Genomic DNA, 22,434 nt, shown 5'->3' with positions numbered 1-22,434 from the left:
ACTGAATCTTAAAGAATTAAACTAACAACAAATGATCTACTATTTCAACTCCCACTAAAAACAATTCCTTTGTTAGGCACCTTTGTGCTATAACTCATTCATTACTTTTTGATCATAAATGAATGGGGTAGACAACTCAGAGAAACAGTATACTTTGGACTAGCCAGAGTTTAGCGAATCAAACATCAGAAAATAACTTAAACAGCTTTCAGATATAAACAAGAATAGAAAATAAATTAAACATTTCTAAATCTCTTTCTAGTGGATGAACTTAGAATATATATATATATATATATAGTCGCAGTATGTTTGAAGTTACTATTCTCCATGACCACCGAGTTGTTAAGATGGTCTGATACCTCCAACTTTAATTAGAGATCTGAAGTTCGAGTCGAGGAAATATTGAATCTTTCAGCAGGGAGCTCCTTTCCCACTTAGAGGAACTTAACCGACGTGAACTCAAATAAATCAAACTATCTTCACATACTATATGGTTGAAAAAAATTGGTACTAATAAACCAATTTCGGAGAGGTATTCTTCATTGAGCTTCAATTGATAGCAACATTTTGGTGCAAGATACTGTGGAAAACGTTCTGCAGTTCTGATAATAGTGTTATCAGAAGTGAAAAGTTTGTTCGTTATGAGATTCTTCTGATGATTATAAAGCATACTATATTTTCACTTTTGAAGTGCAGATAGTTCATTAGTCCCATACTGAATAGACAGAAGAGCTCCTATGTAAGAAGTGAAATATAAAAGGGCTCATAAAAAACGTACAAAAGCATACCTTTCTCGGCCTTTTGGCTAAGATCAAGTGTAGTATCTGTTCTTATTAGTTTAATATCTGATATGTGGTCATCGGCTCACACGATATTAACTCAATTTTTTAAGGGGGAAGGTCCACCACGGTAGCTTGCTATCGCGGCCTTCATGTGTCGCCTAGGCGTTGTACTATTGCCTTGGCCTAGCGCACCCCACCAATTCTAGTTTTGTTAAAACCTAGTTTACCTTAAAACAAAATTAGTGGTGAATTAACTGAATTTTTTAATTTATTTATTAATATCGCTGTTTTCTTGTATGCCAAAACATTGGCAAACACTCTTACCATAGAATGAGAAGTATTTCCTACCTATATCATTTAGGCAGGAAAAGTGAGCGATTATCATTCAGGTAGGAAAAGTGCGCAGAATGAGAAGTATTTCAACTCAATACTCACCAAAAAGTCTAATAGTTCAAAAGTGATAGTTCAGGTGTGTTTTTAACCATTATCTCATTATTTTTCATAACAGCTTACTATACATAAAATGAAGAGGTGGGGTGACAGGGGATCCCTTGGCATATGCCCCTTGTTGGATTAAAAAGGTGGTACGTGAACCATTTATTAGGATAGAAATGCCTACTAGTAGTGATGCAGAAAAATGGAATAATAAAATACTTGGTCAATAGAATGACATAAAAATACTTATCAAAAGAAGCTTCTTTCAGCCCCAGCACAATATTGATCCTAAGAACTATCACTTCACTAGGCTTCTGGTCCAGTAGTAAGAGCACAACACGTGATATGTGAATTAGACAAACGTCGCTAGTACAAACCCACCATAGATAAAAACCTGTATTTAAGTAAAGAAGGGTAGAAACGTGGACTAATTATCCAGAACAATTAAAACCATGCACCACTGGTAATCGGGAAATTTTCATTTATCAAAAAAAAAAAAAAAAAATCAATCCTTAGAACTACTGCCAGTAAGGAACTCTTTTCCTATTACTCACTCGTAACTCGATTAATCAACATCAAGAAAAGAAATACCTTAACTGCTCTCACATATACAATAAAATACAACAAGTGGAAGATTGAGCAATAAGTATCTCTGAATCTCCTTCCTTTCTAGGGGATATAAACTAGGATGGACTGTTCTCGAATTCCAGCTGCCATTTCTGTCAATTGGCGGAAGACTCGGTATATTCACAGTATCAGTATCTTACTGTCTCCTTCCGTTCCTCAAATAATCCATTCTAATCGCCCAAAGCTGCTCCCCAACAATCTTCATATCCGGGCGATCTTTTCGTGTAGGAGCTGCACACTGGATTGCCAAACCAAACATTTTCACTAGTATCTCCCCGTTTACAGATTCCTTCATTTGAGGGTCCAACATCTCCAATACGCATCCTTCGTTGTATTTCCTAAAAACCTGCATATACATATCATATTTGTACCCGATAAGTTAATATATATGGATTAGTTTATGTATTATTTGAAACATCACATGTTCTCTCATATTCTAAAGACCTACATTGTTAGGATCCTTCAAAAATACCGTCAGCTATGTGTTGGATCCTTCAAAAGTAGTTGATTTTTTTGGAGGATCCGTCACGGGTGCGCAGGAATTTTTGGAAGATCTGAGCAAGATACCAGTAAAAGTAACAGATGCAAAAACAAGCTAATTCCGCAATTAATTACTCCCTTCATCCCAATTTATGTGACACTCTTTCCTTTTTAGTCCGTTTGAAAAGAATGACACCATTCTATATTTTGTAACAATTAAACTTTAAACTTACTATTTTACCCTCACTGAAATGATTTACAGCCACCAAAAAAAAAAAAAAAAATATGGGTTGTTTTAAACCACAAGTTTCAAAAGTCTTTCTTTCATTCTTAAACTTCGTGCCCGGTCAAACACCTTCACATAAATTGGACAGATAGGGTAATAACGGAGATGATTGGTAGAACTAGAGCCAACAATATAAGATTTACCCAAATTTAACTTAATGAGAAAACAGAAGTAGAAGAATTTTTACCCATCTAAGTGTCACCCGCTCGTCAGGAGGTCTTTTAAGCTCCACAGGACGACGACCCGTTAAAACTTCTAATAAAAGTACCCCAAATGAGTAGACATCACTTTTTGGTGTGAGTTGATATGTTTTCATGTACTCAGGGTCAAGGTAACCAACTGTTCCTTTCACTTGGGTCGAAACGTGAGTTTTATCGGCCTCTGAGCCTCCGAGCCTGGCAAATCCAAAATCTGCGACTTTGGCACGCATGCTCTCTGTCAGGAGAATGTTTGATGACTTGACATCTCTATGGATAATTTGCTTCTCTGTGGCAAGAAAAAAAAATAGGAATTGATCAAAACATTTGAATCCGGGTTTAAAAGAATGGATTATGAAATTTTGAAGCTCAACATAAGGATAGATTATATGGGCAAAACTATCCTTATCCATCTTGAAAGATAAGAAATGAAAAGATCTCGACTAACAAAATCTATCAGGTCAATAGTAGTCTGTTTGCTTAGCTTCCAAAATTTGCTTATTTCAAAAAGTTTTTTGTCAGAAGTTCTTTTCGAAAAAGCACTTTTAGAGAGTGGAGTTTGTGTTTTGGCTAATCTATTTGAAAAGCACTTTTTGCAGATATTATAACAGCAATTTGTACTGGGGCAAGCTTCCAAAAATGCTTCTGGAAAAATAATGCAATTTTCAGCTTTTGCTACTACTCAAAAGCACGTTTTTTTCCTGAAAGCTTGGCCAAACACCTCAACTCTCTAAAATAAGCATTTATAAAATTTTAAAAAAACACCTTTGGCATCCCAGAAGCTTGGCCAAACAAGCTATAAATCTAACCATAGTTGGTCTTAGAAACTCCAATGGAGATTTGATCTTTTCGCTTTTCTTCAACTTTGTTTATTGGTTACGTATGGAGTTTCAAGCATCGATAAACAATTGTTAACTAAGAAAAAATAAAAACTAGCGATGAACAGTATCATACCAGCATATAGATGGAGGTAAGTTAGGCCATGAGCAATATCAATTGCAATTTCAAGTCGCTGATTGAAATCTAAGATTTTTCCACGTCCACCTGCCAGAAAACTAAAACATTATCGTCTCCACATTTACCAGAGTGGAATTTGTGGTCAGTGCATTAAGTTTAAGAAATGATATACCATCTAGATGTTCTCTTAGTGTACCATTAGGTACATACTCCGTAATGATGAGGCGTTCATTTCCCTTATCAACAAAACCAAGAAGCCTAACTAAGTTCCGGTGCTCAATTTTTGCCAATAGCTCAACTTCACTTTTAAATTCATTGCTCAAAGCATCAAAATGCTCCTGTAAAATATTCAGATATTAGACTGATTTAAGTTTTTTTCTTACACAATAAAATTAGTTAAGTTTTTTCTCACACAGATAAAATCAGATAGTAGCTATAAATGGAACAAGAAAGAAGTTCAATCTTTCCTCCTAAGAAAGCGGTTAGCCACTAGAATTCAAGCAACAAACTATACGAAAAATAGATAGTCATCAACGACGAGTATCCTACTAGAATTTAGGTGCTATTTGTTTGTGGGGGTTTTTCAATCCACTTGCAAGTAATATTTTTTCAGTTGGTTATTTTTTTTTTTTTTTTTTTTCACTCAGAACTTGAAAAAAGTAATTTTAAGAATTAGGAAAATTATTAATATGACTAGATGTCATTCCTTAAATATATTTTTTATGACAAGGGAACCCGCAGCCGCTACCCTTTGGGTGCGCACAGGGTAAACCCCGCTTGGCTAGACATAGGAATTACTTTCCTTTCCTCTTCAAGATTACTTTCCTTGTACACACTCCAGTTAACGAGGTCTGGACATGCAAGAGACTGTTAAGAGTCCCACATCGGATATGGGCTGCGTAATTGGTCTCCTTATATGGTCTAACAATATTTACAACAACAAAAACTAAATTAGCGCATGTTAGCATATTGTTCTAGGCCCCACCTATTGATGTATACTACCTGGCCCCCGAGATGACTCACAGCCCACCGTCACACGACACTCCTAGTGAGTCGTCTCGGGGGCCAGGTAGTGCCCATCAATCAGTGCAACCTACAACAATGCGCTAACACATGCTAATTTAGTTTTGTTGTTGTAACCTAAGTTGCTCGGACTCTCCAAAAATGTTGCCACACCCGTGTTGGATCCTCCAAAAATACACTACTTTTGGAGGATCCGACACGTACCCGACGATATTTTTGAAGAGTCCGAGCAACATAGGTTGTAACTATTGTTTTTGGTCCTGCAGAACTGTTTTTTTTTTTTTTTTAATATAATTGTGGTGTCCAGACCAGCTTGCGCGCACCTCGACTAATTCTATAGAATGCTTGCCATCTCACACTAATAAGGGGTATCAGGTAACTATGTCCACCCTGTAGAACTGTTTTCTTATCACAGTCCGATATATAGTAGAGGATTTTTATGTTTACAAAGAACAAAATGGAAACCCACCTTCATCAGATGCAAGAGCAATTGAACACCTCATCCTATTACCCTGGCGGGTGTTGATTAGATAGTCCCAGAATGCAAAGCAACCGTTATCATCCTCATCTACAGTTGCAAGCTCAACCTAGTACACAAAGTCCGCCTAGTGACTCATTGCCTACTCCAACAACATCCTCTGCTTCGATCAAGCACTCATCAAATGAGGTTGAGTATATTTGTAGCAAGTTAGGAGCATACCATATGTACACTCGAACTTGAAGAGGGGGAGTGTTAAGAATTAGGAAATCACTAATATGGCAAAATCTCATTCCTTATATCTGAAGGAAAGGTTTAGAGTCCTTATAATTGTGTAGTTAGAAATAAGAACTACTTTACAAAGAAAATGCCAAGTTCAAGCTTGAAAAGATGGGGCTTGAAGATGTATTAAATAAGCCTCCCTTCTAGCTTTATACCTCCCATGATGGACTCTTTCATTCATTTCATATTGTGCTTGATGCGTGCTTAATCCTCGGCATCCCAATAGGCATATTGAAATGGTGAAAGTTGGGGTTCCTCTTTCTTTCTGGAACTTGAGATTGTGGTGGCAATTGAGGTTCAAGTGAAGTTTTCAAATCTTCGACTTCCACTCACAAGTCTTCAACTTCCACAATTTGTTTTTCAAAAAACTACAATTACCCAAAGTTCAGCATCCACAAGTGTTTTTTTCCAATTTCAATGTCAATTTTTTGTAACTTCAACTTCAAATGTCTTCCAACGGTTCTTTATCTCCGTGCCTACTTTGAACGTATGCATGGGCCAGGACAACACTTCCACCCACCCCCAAAAAAAATAAAGACAAAAGGAGGAGACAAGAGGGGGGGAATTTCTCGAAACATTTCTACTCCTGAAATCTTGAACATCTTATTGAGTTAATTTCCATTCCCAACATGAGGAAACCCAGCACATTGTAAAGAAGGCAGCCAACTAACTTTCCCTTTCGACTTAGCCATTCTCTGCAAGAGTGGATAAGAATTTAGTTTGTATGGACACTCCAGGCAAGTCACAATTCCTTTCTCTTTCCATTTGTCCCAAATCGGAGTTCTTGCCTCAGTTTCTAAGTTGACTTGCACATGTGTCACAACTCACAACCCAGTGTATCTATTACTCTGCTTTTATAACCTACATCTTTCTTTTGAACAAGCTAGGACTATTCACAGGTCCTTCGGCTTTTGACTGACGCATGTTACACTTTTGACACAAAATTAGTGCAAGATCCTTCCATGTCTAAACTGGCGGATCCTCTCTTATATCCCTAGCTAAATTTCTCGTCTTTCCACCTCTTTCACACGAAAAACAATTCAACAACGGTAAAGCATTTACTAGGCATGTTCAGAATTTAAGAACCTATGCCTTCTATAATATTATTAGTCTAACTAAAAAGACAAACTCATAGATAAAAACTGAGACGTGACTTCAAATGAGAGTTCTTTGCCTACAATAGAGGAAGCATAGAAGCCGAACATACAAATTATCTTTACAAAACCTAAATCATGACCCGCTTTCCCCTTTGTTGTGAAAGAATTATGACCAACAAGATTCTTCACATTAGAAGAAACTAGTTATGTTTGTAACCTAGCAGGTGATAAATAGCTCTTAATCTAGCAATTGAGTTTGAAACTAAATTCATGCATCGTTGACCCATTTCTGATTTCCAAACTGGTGATTATCGTCTATAGCATATTCATAGAAGATGCATTATATGGTCCAATATTCTGCTTACTTAGGCAAGTCTCTCTATCCCTGGAAAAGATCGGTCTTTATTACTCTCTTAAATGCACTTTGGTATTCTCTTGATCAATGTTTTTTTTTACACTTGTAGAAATTTCAAATGACTAGACAAGAAAATAAACCTCTGATTTATGAGGGTAAATTGCAGAAAGGAAATGAATATGAGAAACAAATACTATGAGCCAAAACTCGATGCCTCACAACATCAACTACTAGATTAATCAGCTGTGAGGCCTTTGCTCTCTAATTTTTAAAAATGATGATGGTGTCGGGACCAGCTTGTACTCATCTCGATATTCCACCGAGTACCCTACTACGTCCCACCAGTACATGCCCACTAAATCTTAGGCAGATGGGAAGAAATCAGCTAATGTTTTTTTGTCTCTGCTGGGATTTTAACTTGAGGCATCATGGTTCTCTTTCATGACCACGAGGCCCCACCGTTAGATGCGGCTTTCGTTGGCTAATTTCCAACAGTGAAGACGATATCGTAACCAAGTCAAGAATTCCTGAACTAGGAATCCATAATAATATGCAGAGGCCTTCAATTAACTTAAAAGTGCAAGTAAACTTTGTTAAACCATTTCCTTAAATTGTGGAGATCAGTGAGAGAGGAAGTAGAAAAATTACTTTGCCTTTTCATGTTGAATCAGCAATTTGACTTGATAGTGAAAGGCTGTTCCAAATGGTTTTTCTGATAAATCATCAAAGAATCATAATATATACTCCTTCTGTTTTAATTTATATGTATTAGTTTTGGAGAGTCAAAGGATATTTTCTTTGACCATGATTTGTTCAAATACTTTCTAAATAAAAAGGGGCAGCCCAGTGCACTAAAGCTCCCGCTATGCGCGGGGTCCGGGGAAGGGCCGGACCACAAGGGTCTTTTGTACGCAGCCTTACCTTGCATTTCTGCAAGAGGCTGTTTCCACGGCTCGAACCCGTGACCTCCTGGTCACATGGCAGCAACTTTACCAGTTACGCCAAGGCTCCCCTTCAGTTCAAATACTTTCTAAATATTTTGAATAAATTGTTAATTATTGTGACTTATAGTACTTTTTATGTAGTTTTTAAATATGTAAATTTTATTTTGAAAAAGTTGAAAATACTATGTCCGGATACACTCCGGACATTCATTAGTTTGACCCATGTACTCTGAATCAAGCCCCATAAATTGAAACAGAGAGTATAAGATTTGCATATTCAAAGACCACTAGAGACCAAATGGTAACTTACCTTCTTTGCGCGTTTGATGGCAACTATTTGGCCATCTGGTAGTTGAGCTTTGTAGACCTTTCCAAACCCTCCCTCTCCAATTTTTAGGGTTGGAGAGAAATTTTGGGTCGCTTTGAGAGCCTGATTCATGTTGAGGTGAAGGGAGCCAATTCTATTGAGTTTCGGAGACATGCTAAATCTAGAGGGACTAGCCGGCACTCGAAGTGGACTCTGTGGCGGTCGTAGTGGACTGCCTGGTGCCTTTTCAGGAACAAAATTCATCTCCAGAGAGGAGTCCACTGCAAGGTAAATGCATATCTTTATAAATAACCTTCAAATCTAACAAAGCAGCAAGTATCAGGGTTTCACTAGATACTAGACAGATACAAAAGGAGTCATGTCAATGGAATTTTCCTCCAACAGTGCTTAAAGTAAACTTATCTTCTGAATCAGAAATGCCAGTTTTCTTGACCTAATTTATCGACAACCCCTCTGTTCCAATTGAGCACCAGAACACATGATAAAGTGGTCCTATTAGACACTTTCGGTTAAAAAAATTGTGTGTGCTCTCAAATGTCTATTAGGTAGTTAAGTTAACCACGTAAAATATATCATCTCATTTAATTATACACATCCGCCTCAATTTGAACATGCTTGAGGTTTTACGGCTTATTGAGGCTAATGCGTATAATTAAAGGATGTGACATATTTACGTGGTTAACTTATCTATGTAATTGGCACCTGAGAACACACACAAAAGTTTTTCCAAAATTTGAACCGAAAGTGTCTGATAAGAACACTTTATCGTGTGTTCATGTGCTCGATTGGAACAAGCTGTAGTTCGAGTACAACAACAACAACATAACCAGTTAAATCCCACAATGTAGTTCGAGTATCTAAATGAAATTTACTGGCAAGTTTAATGGCGCTATCGATGTATTAAGCCATTTTTTAATTAGAAAAAAAGGTCCAACAGATGATGGCCATATTTTGTTTGTGAACCAAGTATCTATGAAGAAGAAAGTAAACAACTATGAACTGAATACAGAAACATAGAACATTGAAACGGTTAACTCACTTGAATTAGGATCTTTCACAAGAGCGGATTGATCCGTTTCCTTCTTCCTCGTGCGAAAACAGGGACAAATTAAGCCACAGCATAGAATAAAAAATGCTGGTACTCCTGCCATGGACAACTTTTGGGGGGTTATTGAAAAATCATCAGGATGCTTTTCTTTGGCCTTCCGTGATGTATCATCAAAATTGTGTCCGTTGGATCCTTGTCTGACCACTTTCTGTATAAATTTTCTTCCAGACTTGAAATGCAACTCATCTGCAAGATGGTGTGGACTAGTATATCAATACACAACGGAAGAAAAACACTTTTCGTCCCTCGTTATTGTTAAATTCTGGTTTGGGTCCTTGTGATAAATGACTCATTACATTTAACCTTCAATCATTATGAATGTGTGTTTTTGATCCCTTTCTGTAGGAAATATGCATATTTGAACTATTTCAAGTAGTATGTCACCCTCAAATTATATGGAATAACAGTACAATTTTAGTATAACACATGTACTTAAACGGTGGAACAATTATAAATCTGAAAGTTGTGAATATAAGCAAAAGGATCAAAAGTGCACATCTCAAGTAATTGAAGATTAACTGTCCTTAATGAGATATCACAAGGACTAAAAGTATAATTTATCAATAACTGAGGGACCAAAAGTGCTATTAACCCATACACAAATTATAAACCGCGATATCCAATTGAAGCAATTAGGAAAGATACAGAGAAAGTTCAATGATTTCTAATGAAGAACGTCTAGGAGGATTTGGCGGAAAAACATTTGAAAACAATATTGTAGTGTATATTGGTGCATACCAATCAATAAGTACGATCCACAATATCCAAACCCAACATTTTTGATACCGCAATGTTCTGCACGATCGTTTTTGAGGGTGTTGCAGAATAAATCTTTATCTACTAATACGCCATTTACATAAAATACTTGGCGATTTAGATCATCTGAATAATCAACTCGATAAATTCCACAAGCTTCTTTATGTCCCAACAACAGAGAAGCAGGTATTAGCGGGACTTGCAATAGCAACAGTAAACACAGCACAACTACAGCCATTTTCAGTAAAAAATGTCATAATCACCCCATTTCATAAAACCAAAATATAATCGATCCATTGCGCAAATTCTTTAGTCAACTTTTCTTCCAATCCCAACAGGACCAGAGTGGAAACTACCTCACTCGACAATCAAAATAACCAAACACTCCAGATTCTTTCAGACTTCAACTAAGCAACTCAAATCTAGATTCAATTGTCAACTCCCTTTTAAATTCCAACAGAAATCGAAACCCTCAGAACTTCAAAACCAAGACTTTTAAAAGTTCAGATTGGAATCTCTTATTTCTCTTGTTTTACCTATCCAGAACTGCCATAGAACTCCAATTGACACAATAAATTCAAGATAAGCTCTCTTAACTATCTTAACCAATCACTTAAGTAAGACAAACCAAATCAAGAAAACCTCAAAAACCCAAATACCCAATTCTCTAAAAAGCTAGAATCTTTACAATATGAGAATTAAAACTTGTCTTAACCACTTCACCAATCACTTAAATAAGACAAACCAGATCAACAAAACCTCAAAACCCCAAATACCCAATTCTGCACAAAGCTAGAATCTTTACAATATTTGTATTAAACTTGTCTTTACCCACTTCACCAAACAACCCAAATAGACAAACCAGATCAAGAAAACCTCAAAAACCCAAATACCCAATTCTGCAAAAAGCTTGAATCTTTACAATATAGGAATTAAAAGCTTGTCTAACCCACTTCACCAAACAACCCAAACATACAAATCAGATCAAGAACCTTAAAACCTTAAAATCCTAAACACCCAATTCTCCAAAAAGCTAATATTTTCACAAAACTTGTCCCACCCACTTTACCAAACAACCCCTTATTGACAAAACATGACCAAGAAAACTGATTGAAGTTGAAACACTAAGATCAATCACTGTTGACCTTAGCATAATAATATTTTACAAAGACCAAAAGAAAAGAAGCAGTGAATATGGATTGTAAAACAAACCTGCAAAATAAAGGCGGCTAAGGTTGTTGTTGGAAATAACATAGAAATGTAAATAAAAAGATTAGAGATGTTTTTAGTAATTTCCAAAATAAAAGTCTAATCATGGCGTGGGGGCAAGTGAGGTAATATATGAGGTCAATGCATATGTATGCATTCAGACAACTTAACGTTCAAGATTCTTGACCCTTCTATACGGTCTCTTCTTTCATTTGCTCACTCTTTCTTTACTTTATTACCTCTAATAAAATAAAATATTCCCTCCGTCTCAAAATATTTATCGCATTTTTTATTTACATGCTCATTAAGAAAGTATTTATAAGGGTGGCATTTTAAATATTTTACCTTTTAATATATTTCGTCATGTTCGATCTCCTCAATATTTACTCCATTAATGATGAAATCTCTTAAATGTTGGTATATGAACTCACAAAATCAACTCGTTGATGTAATTAATATAAGGGTAAAATCGAAAAAAGTTATTTAATTTTATCTTGAGTAAATAAAATGACAAATATTTTGAGACAAGTATTTTTAGTAAGACGACAAATATTTTGAGACGGAGGGAGTATAATTTTTTTTAATTTTATCCTAAGGTCCGGAAACCAGCCCGACTAATCCAAATTTTGCGTAGGATCTATTCGGGAAGCTCTTTCTATCAAAAAAAAAAAATTCATACCAAGAGCTAGAAATTGAGACCTCTAGTTAAGAGAGTATTAGCTCTATCTGTTGCACCACATCTAGGGGTGGAGCTAGAGTTGGACCCAGGGGGTTCGAATCCCGTTCAGTAAAAAATTACAATGTAATATATAAGGTTAAAATATTTTTTTTATGTATATATAGTAGATGTTAACCCCTTGGTTTCTTCGTGTGTTTATTTCTTTATAATTTTAAATCCCCTTAACAAAAATCATTGCTCTGCCATTGACCACATCCTTTTGGTGGTGTCTAAAATATAAGTTAACCAAACATGGTCTTCTTCTCCTTTTCTCTCTATAAAACTCTATCTCTCTCTCTCTCTCTCTCTCTCTCTCTCTCTATATATATATATATATATATATATATATATATATATATATATATAACAGAAACACACGCTTGAACTATCATTTTTTTTTCGTGAGTTTCACGTCGTTACATTATCCAATTGTTCCATTTGTCTACATGAACTAACACTATCTGTGTATTAAAACACACCTAATTTAGTAGATATACGGTGATAGTTCAAGTAGGAAAAGGGAACAGTTGATAGCTGAGGTGTGAAACTTGGGAAAAATGAAGTTTAGGTGTGTTTTTACCATTAACTCTTATATTTTTAAAGTGATAATAATAGCATTTTTCGTTCCTCGGTTATTGATAAACTCTTATCTTGATCAATATATTGTTTTTGATTCCTTTATTTAGGAAATATGGAGTATATTTAGAACTATATTATTGTTAAATCTGGAGTAGTAATACAAACTTAACATAATACATGAGTAATTAAGTGGTGAAAAAATTTATAATTATGAGAAATTTATGAATATTTACAATAAAGGGATCAAGAATGCACATTTTAATTAATTGAAAATTAATATGCTTAATTAAATATCACAAGAACTAAAACATAATGTATCAACAACTAAAGGACCAAGAGTATTATTAATCCATTTTTTAATTTGGTCAACGTCGATCCCAGAATTTAGGTTGATGGATTTAGCTAGGGGTTGTTTGGTTGTAGTACTGGAGCAATTAGTCCCTATATAAAATTACGTATAAGATAATATAATTTTTGTTGGTTGCGTAGAAAAAATTGTCACATAAAGTAATGCAACCTTTAGTTGGAGGTATAAAATAATACTTATATTAATAATGTGCGGAAAAATATATCATTTCATGTAGGATAAAACGTGAAATAAAAAATGTGAACTAGCAATGTGTGAATTAAGATATTTAAAGAATAAAAATTATCTTTCAAATTAAATAATCAGGCATAACACTTTACTCATTATTAATAATTTATCATAATCTTTTTATTAATATTGTGAGCCAAACAATCTGATGTAGTGCTCAACTGCTCATTACTCCTCGTAACGATTGGATCATGTCCTTTAATTTTCTCTCTTTTGGGTTTAAGGTAGAGATTGATCCTAGAATTTAGGTTATTTAGAGCCTGTTTGGATGAGCTTAAAAAAAGCAACTTATAAGTTGTTTTAAAATAATTCGCTTTAGATTAGGCTGTTGTTGTGATTTTGGTTAAAACCAAACCAAACCGAAAATTTAACCAAACCGAATAAAAAACCGACATTTGGTTTGGTTTGGTTTGGTTTGGTTTTAAATTTGAAAAACCGATAATATTTGGTTTGGTTATGGTTATAGTAAAAAATAACGAATAAATAACCGAACTAAACCGATAATTATATACATAAAATTTATAATTATTTATATGTATAATATTAACTTTTCATAAATAATTAAAGATATTTTATACCTTTTAATTATTAATTTAATTTTGGTCTACTTATTTTTAAGGCCCATGTCTTAAAGAATATGTCGAAATCCAACAATCCAGCCCAATACAATAAGTCGTAAGCATAAGGGTAAAAAGTAAAAATCCTTTTATCTTTCATTTTCGTTTACATTAGTGTCTTTCCCTCAATACGCAGCAAAGTTGCCTTTGTGGTGAGAAAAAAAGAGCTTCATAAGAAATTTGAAGAATGTAGAGAGAGAATATTTGAATTGTCGGCTAGTCATAAATTGAAAAACCGAACCAAAAACCGAACCAAACCGACAATAACCAAACCGGTGGTTATTATTTTACTTGGTTTGGTTATGGTTTTAGACATTTAAAAACCGACTAAATTGGTTTGGTTATGGTTGAGAACATGAACACCCCTACTTTAGATAATTTAAGCCAAATGGGTCCAATTATTTTTTTGAGCTTATTTTAAGCACAAAATGGCTTTAGTACCGACCAAACACTAAAAAAGTTGAAAACAACTTATGTTGTTTTCAACAACTTATAAGCCAATCCAAACGGGCTCTTAGAGTACTCATTATTCCTTCTGACAATTGAATCCTGCAATTAGTTTTCAATCACAAATTAGCCGGAATTTGTTATGCAAATCCTTTCCATTCATCATATGTTTTTGTAAAGAAATGAATCTTGGGCTTAACCCAATTTCAAAAGTTAGCTCATGAGGGGGATTGTTCAACTCCATACAAACAAACCATAAGTTCATTTCCAACCAATATGGAGCTCTAACCCACTCTAACACCCCCATTCACGCTCAGGCTCAACTGAAGCATGGACCGGAAGCCCAAATAGAAATGAACCTAATTCTGATAGCATGTAAAAACTATGGGAGTCATTCGCACAAATGGCCCTATTTCGAGGTGATCTTTAGTTTTTGCCCCTCTAATATTTGGTCTAAAAATTTTGCCGTTCAACATTTTAAGCCAAAAAATAAGAGGACGAAACTACCCCAAACAACTTGTTTGCAAGGCATAAGTTTATATTTTTATATCATAATATCCCACAAGTTATGCTAGACACGGCAAAATTTTCAAAACTCGACATTAAAATGGCCAAAAACACATCAAACTCCACAAGAAAAGGCATGTTATTCAACTCCAAAAGGATAAAGAACATATCTCCCAAATCCATTGAACTTCAGTTTTTGAACACTACAACAAATTCTGAAATACTGCACAACTTATGTTGCATAACTTAATTCCTAGAGAACTTATGTCTAGCGAAGAAAAAGTTCAGTTTTAGAAGATAAAAAGAAACTCTATAAATGTTACACAAGTTATCTTTGGGAGGGGATAATGTATTTCCAAAATACAAAAAAAAAAAAAAAAAAAAAAAAAAAAAAAAAACAGACCCACACAGATATTCTACCATTCCACGTTAGTTACTAAATTTTTTTTTTCTCAAAAATAGATAAAGAACATATGCTCCAGGAAGCATAACTCCAGCTTTTGAACAATACAACAAATTCTGAAAATGCTACAATTCTTATGTTGTATAACTTAATTCTTACAGAACTTTTGCCGAGAGAAGCAAAAGTTCAGTTTCACAAGATAAAGCTCTATAAAAGTTACAAAACATATGCCGAGTGAAGCGGGTATGGATAGGTAAGGATACTTTGGATCATAATTTTTCATTAAATAAACAGAGACAAAAATTAAAGACCAATGTACTTGAAGGGAAATCCGTGCAAAAACTTCAAAACTATGAAGCTAAAGCTGCGGATCCATGGTAGATCCAGTAAAATTCTTTTCTTCTAGCTGAAGTGTACTAGATCTTCCATGGATCCAGTGCCCTAGCTTCATATTTTTGACATTTTGGACTTAATTCATCCTTAAAAGCTTGTCCATGATGGAATAATTGCCCAAGTCCATAAAAGTAGACCACCAATTCATTCTCCAACTGATGTGGGATTGTAACACGCTCTAACAGTTCTAACTTAATGTCAAGAGATTATGTTAGACTAATTTACTTAATTAGTTGTAACTTGTAAGAATGAAAGATTAACGTAACTTTTACTTTTTTATTCAGGTATAGAATTTAGTATACTTTATGATACTTAAACTGGTAAAGTTATTAAGTGTAGATATTTATCGTTTAGCTTTTGTCGATCTTATACATACAGAGAGCTTGAATAAAAAATGATGTGTGTAACTGCAACAATTGTAGAAATTATGTAGTATTTAACTGTAAATATTAATTAAAAGACTTACGGTTACTCCTTAGCGAAAGTGGATGTTGTGTCACTTCAGGAATCCTCACGAGGTGGATGAACTCCCTTAATCCACAGTCTACTAATCTCTGATGCAAATATAAAGATCTTATTTGGTAACGCTAGCAATTTCTATTGTAATGGAAACGTTATTTCTTAAACATCCATAATGGTGTTTATATATGCTAGCTCTAGAGTTTTATGTGAAAAAACTACTAATAAACTTGTGGGTCATCTAATACCCTTTATGGGTGAAGCCGACCAATAATATTTTTCAATTGTACATCCACCTCAAAATAAGTGATAGACAAGTTTTCTTCGCATAGTGAATCTCAGCAGTTCATCGTGGCACTATAAAGGGGAACCTCGTTGCGACTAATAATTGCCCACCCATGAAATCAAACAAAACACAGTTCTAATAAATTACTAATAAATGCTTTTCGAGAATATTGTTGTTGCCGTACACAATTTCTAAAAGTATATGGGATTAAATTACCCTATTGGTTTAAATTATTCAATGAATGTTAATTTATTAGATTGTTTCGCACCACCTTTTTTTTAGACTGTTTAGTGATTCGCGAGTTGTCACTTTTTCCATATGTTACTTTCTTTTCTTCTATTACTCCTTCGGTCTCTATCGTGATTTCCAAAGAAATTGTCTCAAATTATTTATTAACTTATAAGTTTAAGATAAATTTTTTATTAAAAAAATCCTTAGTAATAATTTCTTTTGAATAATACAAACACTTTAATATGGGTTGATGTTATGATTGTTCAAATACTCCCTCCGCGCATTTTTACTTGTCGTGTATTGACTTGACACGCCCATTAAAGAACCAAAAATTGAATTCTTATGTAGTGCTCATTACTCCTCGTAACAATTGGATCATGTCATTTAATTTTCTCCCTTTTGGGTTTAAGGTAGAGATTGATCAAAGAATTTAGGTTAGTTTATTTTGACTACTCATAAATCCTTGCGACAATTGAATCGTGCAATTATTTTTCAATCACGAACACACATGATCGTCCACTTCTTTCACTTGGGCACCTAAAGTGGCCCTTGTTCCATTTAGACATGGTCAATTCCATTAGACACTTTTTGCTATTCACGTGGATTTGGCCAATTAAATTGTCTTGCCAACTCAATTAAATTGTGCCAACTCATTTTAATTGTAAATTCACTAATTTGTAAATTTGGAGTTTTGACCATTAAAAATTGGGGCTTTTGGGCTGGTTGGATAAGGTGGCGCCCCCTTTGGTGTTGGTTTTGCTCGATTCAAAAAATTGGAATAGGAATAACCCACCCTCGAAGTGTCTAAATGGAACAAGGGTCAGAAAAAAGTGGACGACCACAGGTGTCTGTCGATGGGTTTAGCCATTATTTTTCAATCACAAATTAGCTGGAATTTGTTATTCAAATTCTTTCTATTCATCATTCTCTTGTAAAGCAATGTTCTTGGGCCTAATTCAATTTCAAAAATTGCTCATGAGAAGAAAATTGCTCAAGTCTGTATAAGTACACCACCAGTTAATCCCCCCCCCCCCCCTTGCCCCCTCATGCCAAGGCCCAACTGAAGAGTGAAACAGGAGCCCAAATAGGGATGAACCTGGCTTTATAGTTTATAAAAACTATGAAGCTAAAGGTGTGAAACCAACGGGATCACCAATATTGTTCTCTCATTCTAGCTGAACTGTATTGGATCTCCCGTGGATTCACAGCTCTACTTCATAACTCATGAGGGGAAGATTTCTCAAATTCATTAAAGCATACCACCATTTCATTCTCTAACTGATGTGGGACTGTAACCCGCTCTAAAAATTCTAACTCATGTAAAGAGATTCATGTTAGACTCATTTACTCAATTAGTGGTAACTTGTAAGAATATAAGATTATCGTAACTCGTTCTTTTTATTCAGGTATAGAATTAAGTATACTTTATGATACTTAAACTAGTAAAGCTATTAAGTGTAAATATTTATCGTTTTGATTTTGTTGATCTTATATATACAGAGAGCTTGAATTGAAATTAATGTGCATAACTGCAACAATTGTTGAAATTATGTAGTATTTAATTGTAAATACTAGTTAGGAGACTTACGATTTATCCTTAACGGAAGTGGATCTTGTGTCACCTTAGGATTCCTCACGAGGTGGATAAACTCCCTTCATCCAGTCTACTAATCTCAGATGTAAATATATAGATCTTATTTGAAAACACTAGTAGTTTCTATTACGAGGAAAACATCATTTCTTAAACATCTATAAAGGTGTTTATATGTGCTAGATCTAGAATTTTATGTGAAAAAATTATTAATAAACATGTGGGCCATCTAATACCCTTTATGGGTGAAGCCGACCCAAAAATATTTTTCAAGTGTACATCCACTTCAAAAAATAGGTAGACAAGTTTTCTTCGCACGGTGAATCTCAAGAGTTCATCATGGCACTATAAAGGGCAACCTCGTTTCGACTAATAATTGTCCACCGATGAAATCGAACAAAACACACTTGTAATAAATTACTAATAAATGCTTTACGAGAATATTGTTGTTGTCGTACACAATTTTTAAAAGTATATGGCATTAAATTACGTTTAAATTATTCAAAGCAAGTTAATTTATTAGATTGTTTAGCACCACCCTTTTTTAGAATGTTTAGTGATTCGTGAGTTTTCACCTTTTTCCATATGTTACTGTCTTTCCTTCTTATTACCCCTTCGATCTCTGTCGTGATTTTCAAAGAAATTAACTCAAATTATTTATTAAATTAAAAGTTTAAGATAAAAGTAATTTAAAAAAATCATTTTATCCTTAGTAATAATTGCTTTTGAATACTACATTTACTTCAATTATGGGTTGATGTTATGATTGCTCAAATACTCCCTCCGTCCATTTTTACTTGTTATGTATTGAATTTGCACGCCTATTAAGGAGCCAAAATTAAATTCTTATGTTGTGCTCATTACTCCTCGTGACAATTGGATCATGTCATTTAATTATCTCCCTTTGGGGTTTAAGGTAGAGATCGATCCAAGAATTTAGGTTAGTTTATTTTGACTACTCATAATTCCTTGTGACAATTGAATCGTTTAATTATTTTTCAATCACAAATTAGCTGGAATTTGTTATTCAAATTCTTTCTATTCATCATCCTCTTGTTAATTAAGCAATGTATCTTGAGCCTATTTTAATTTCAAAAATTGTTCATGATAGGAGAATTGTCCAAGTCCATATAAGTAGACCACCAGTCAATTATTCAATCAATGTGGAACTCTAACCCACTCTAACATCCTCCTTCCCCCCTTCATGCCAAAGCCCAACGGAAGCGTGATCCTGGAGTCCAAATAGGGATGAACCTGACATTAATCGCATAAAAAAACTATGAAGCTAAAGGTGTGAAACCAACGGGATCACCAATATTGTTCTCTCCTTCTGGCTGAACTGTATTGGATCTCCCATGGATTCACAACTCTACTTCATAACTCATGAGGGGAAGATTTCTCAAGTTCATTAAAGCATACCACTATTTCATTCTCTAGCCGATGTGGGACTGTAACCCGCTCTAACAGTTCTAACTTATGTCAAGAGATTTATGTGAGACTCATTTAGTTAATTAGTGGTAACTTGTAAGAGCATAAGATTATCGTAACTCTTCCTTTTTATTCAAGTATAGAATTAAGTATACTTTATGATACTTAAACTAGTAAAGCTATTAAGTGTAAATATTTATCATTTTGATTTTGTCGATCTTATATATACAGAGAGCTTGAATTGAAACTAATATGCGTAACTGCAGCAATTTTTGAAAGTTTGTAGTATTTAACTGTAAATACTAGTTAGGAGACTTACGATTTATCCTTAAAGAAAGTGGATCTTGTGTCACCTCAGGATTCCTCATGAGGTGGATAAACTCCCTTAATCCAGTCTACTAATCTCAGATATAAATATATAGATCTTACTTGAAAACGCTAGCAGTTTCTATTATGAGGAAAATGTCATTTCTTAAACATCCATAATGGTGTTTATATATGATATCTCTAGAGTTTTATGTGAAAAAATTATTGATAAACCTGTGGGCCATCTAATACCCTTTATGGGTGAAGCCAACCAATAATATTTTTCAATTGTACATCCACTTCAAAATAATAGGTAGACAAGTTTTGATCACATGGTGAATCTCCTGAGTTCATCGTGGCACTATAAAGGGAAACCTCATTTTGACTAATAATTGCCCACCCATAAAAACCAACCAAACACACTTGTAATAAATTTCTAATAAATGCTTTATGAGAATATTGTTGTTGTCGTACACAATTTTTAAAAGTATATGACATTAAATTACGTTTAATCATTCAATGCATGTTAATTTATTAGGTTGTATAGCACCACCTTTTTTTAGAATGTTTAGTGATGCGCCAGTTTTCACTTTTTCCATATGTTACTTTCTGTCCTTCTTATTACCCCTTCGGTCTCTGTCATGATTTCCAAAGAAATTGTCTCAAATTATTTATTAATTAGAAGTTTAAGATAAAATTAATTAAAAAAATTCATATTATCCTTAGTAATAATTGCTTTTGAATACTACAAATACTAAGGATAATATGATTGCCCATGGTGAATCTCAGTTGTTCATCATGGAACTAAAAAGGGGAAACTCATTTCGACTAATAATTTCCCACCCATGAAATCCAACAAAACACACTTGTAATAAATTACTAATAAATGCTTTTCGAGAATATTGTTGTTGTCGTACACAATTTTCAAAGGTGCGATATCACATTAAACACATTCCCCCTATAGTTGATCTGCCATAGATTGAGGCATATCTTTTGGAGATGGTCACGTCAGCGGCGCTTGACTAATATAATAGAAAGTAAAGGGACTCTATTATGATCTTACGAATCTAAAGATCTCAAAATGATTACACTATTGGATCATTCAATGTATGTAAATTTGTTAGATTGCTTAGCACCATCTTTATTATCTTTGTTTAGTGATTCACGAGTATTCACTTTTTTCCATATGTTACTTTCTTTTATTCTTATATCCCTGTCACGACCCAACTCGTGGGTCGAGCAGGCACCCACACTAACCTTCCTGGTTGGCGAACCCTTCCCAAAATCAACATTCAAAATGAACCTGCGGAAGAAAATAGAAATACGAAGCAGTCTCAATATCATGTAAAAGTATATAAGTGAGGAAGTACAACAACTACCCAAGGAATCTGGTCAAGTGCAGTACAAGAGCTACTAAGTATTTCATGAGTCAGAATACTAATGATACATCAATATGTGAATAATAGTGTCTAATAACAAGGGATAGATATCCAAAGAGAAGAGTCTTCCAGGTAGCAAATCGGAAACATAGCACACCTTGGAAACTCGGATAGCAAAGCCTCGGGAAAAAAAACACTCTCGAGGACCTCAAAGGGAAACCTGTAGCAAACTCAGCACCCAGAAAAGAGTGCAGCAAGGTAGCATCAGCACAAACACTATGTACTGGTAGTTATCATAGGCCGACAACAATTAGTTCACATATATAAAGAAAGAAATCAACAAGTAGACAGATAAGCAATCAAGCATACTCACGAATCATATCATCACAATAATCAAGGAATTCCACCCACATATAAGTTACACGGAAACTCAATTGTTTAAGTCATAGGCCTAGGTGAAACAAGTTTGCCAAGTCTCAAGAATCTCAAACCCAAGTCCTAAACCTAGGTAGAGTCACCAATCCACAATTTTGTCCAGTCAATAATCAGATCTTTACCATAACAATAGTTCAAACAAACCATACCAAATCAGAAATAATGGAGCCATATGATGATATGGGATGAAATATAATGATGTGTAATACAATGCAATGCATTGGCCAAATACCTCAAACCTGTACACACATGCTCCAGACAGAATACTCAGCAGTCATGACCCGCGGGGAACCCATGGAGTCCATGTACCTCTCGCTACATCAAAAAAACTTTCCCATCAGGGTATGAGAACCATATCATATCATATCATTTCACAACATATCTCCCGGAACCATTTCCCATCAAGCTTTGAAGCATTTTCTTTCATAATTACCATAAGTCTTTCACCAATCAATTCCGAACCATTTCCATAATGTATGAATGCAAGAATGAGGAATCAGTGCAATCAATGCAAATGAATATACTATGAAGATCACAAGCACATAAGTTGTATCAAATCTTGCACAATATTGTTACCATCAGTAAATCATAATCAAGATCTCATTCATGCGTTATCAAAAGAACACCTCACAATTAAGTCTTTTGACATTAAAATGTTCCATTTTCTCCCTTATCATCACCAATACCAAGTCATAATGCTCATGTCAATGTATCAT

The 22,434-nt window shown here is 34.6% G+C and overlaps 1 protein-coding gene and 1 non-coding gene across 3 annotated transcripts; one reads left to right on the top strand and one right to left on the bottom strand.

Annotated features, from left to right (window-relative positions):
• Window positions 1-784: 784 nt before the first annotated feature.
• Window positions 785-979, top strand: LOC132041243 (U2 spliceosomal RNA). The gene has a single exon (XR_009410949.1). It is a non-coding gene; the product is annotated as a U2 spliceosomal RNA (small nuclear RNA).
• A 702-nt stretch (window positions 980-1,681) lies between these two features.
• On the bottom strand, window positions 1,682-11,444 carry LOC132040731 (calmodulin-binding receptor-like cytoplasmic kinase 3). Of its 2 annotated transcripts, none has more exons than XM_059431400.1 (7): window positions 11,348-11,444; window positions 9,311-9,565; window positions 8,254-8,531; window positions 3,937-4,102; window positions 3,762-3,851; window positions 2,798-3,096; window positions 1,682-2,190 (listed from the first exon to the last, which is right to left on the bottom strand). In XM_059431400.1, the coding sequence occupies exons 2-7, from the start codon at window positions 9,420-9,422 to the stop codon at window positions 1,981-1,983; spliced, it is 1,155 nt and encodes a 384-aa protein (XP_059287383.1). In that variant the 5' UTR covers window positions 9,423-9,565; window positions 11,348-11,444; the 3' UTR covers window positions 1,682-1,980. The 2 variants fall into 2 exon arrangements, with proteins under 2 accessions (XP_059287383.1, XP_059287382.1); XM_059431399.1 differs by lacking the exon at window positions 11,348-11,444 and adding an exon at window positions 10,118-11,335.
• Between the last annotated feature and the right edge of the window lie 10,990 nt (window positions 11,445-22,434).

This window comes from Lycium ferocissimum, chromosome 12, assembly GCF_029784015.1.
Source record: "Lycium ferocissimum isolate CSIRO_LF1 chromosome 12, AGI_CSIRO_Lferr_CH_V1, whole genome shotgun sequence".
Taxonomy (NCBI): Eukaryota; Viridiplantae; Streptophyta; class Magnoliopsida; order Solanales; family Solanaceae; genus Lycium; species Lycium ferocissimum.
This window is presented reverse-complemented; position numbering and strand designations above follow the sequence as displayed.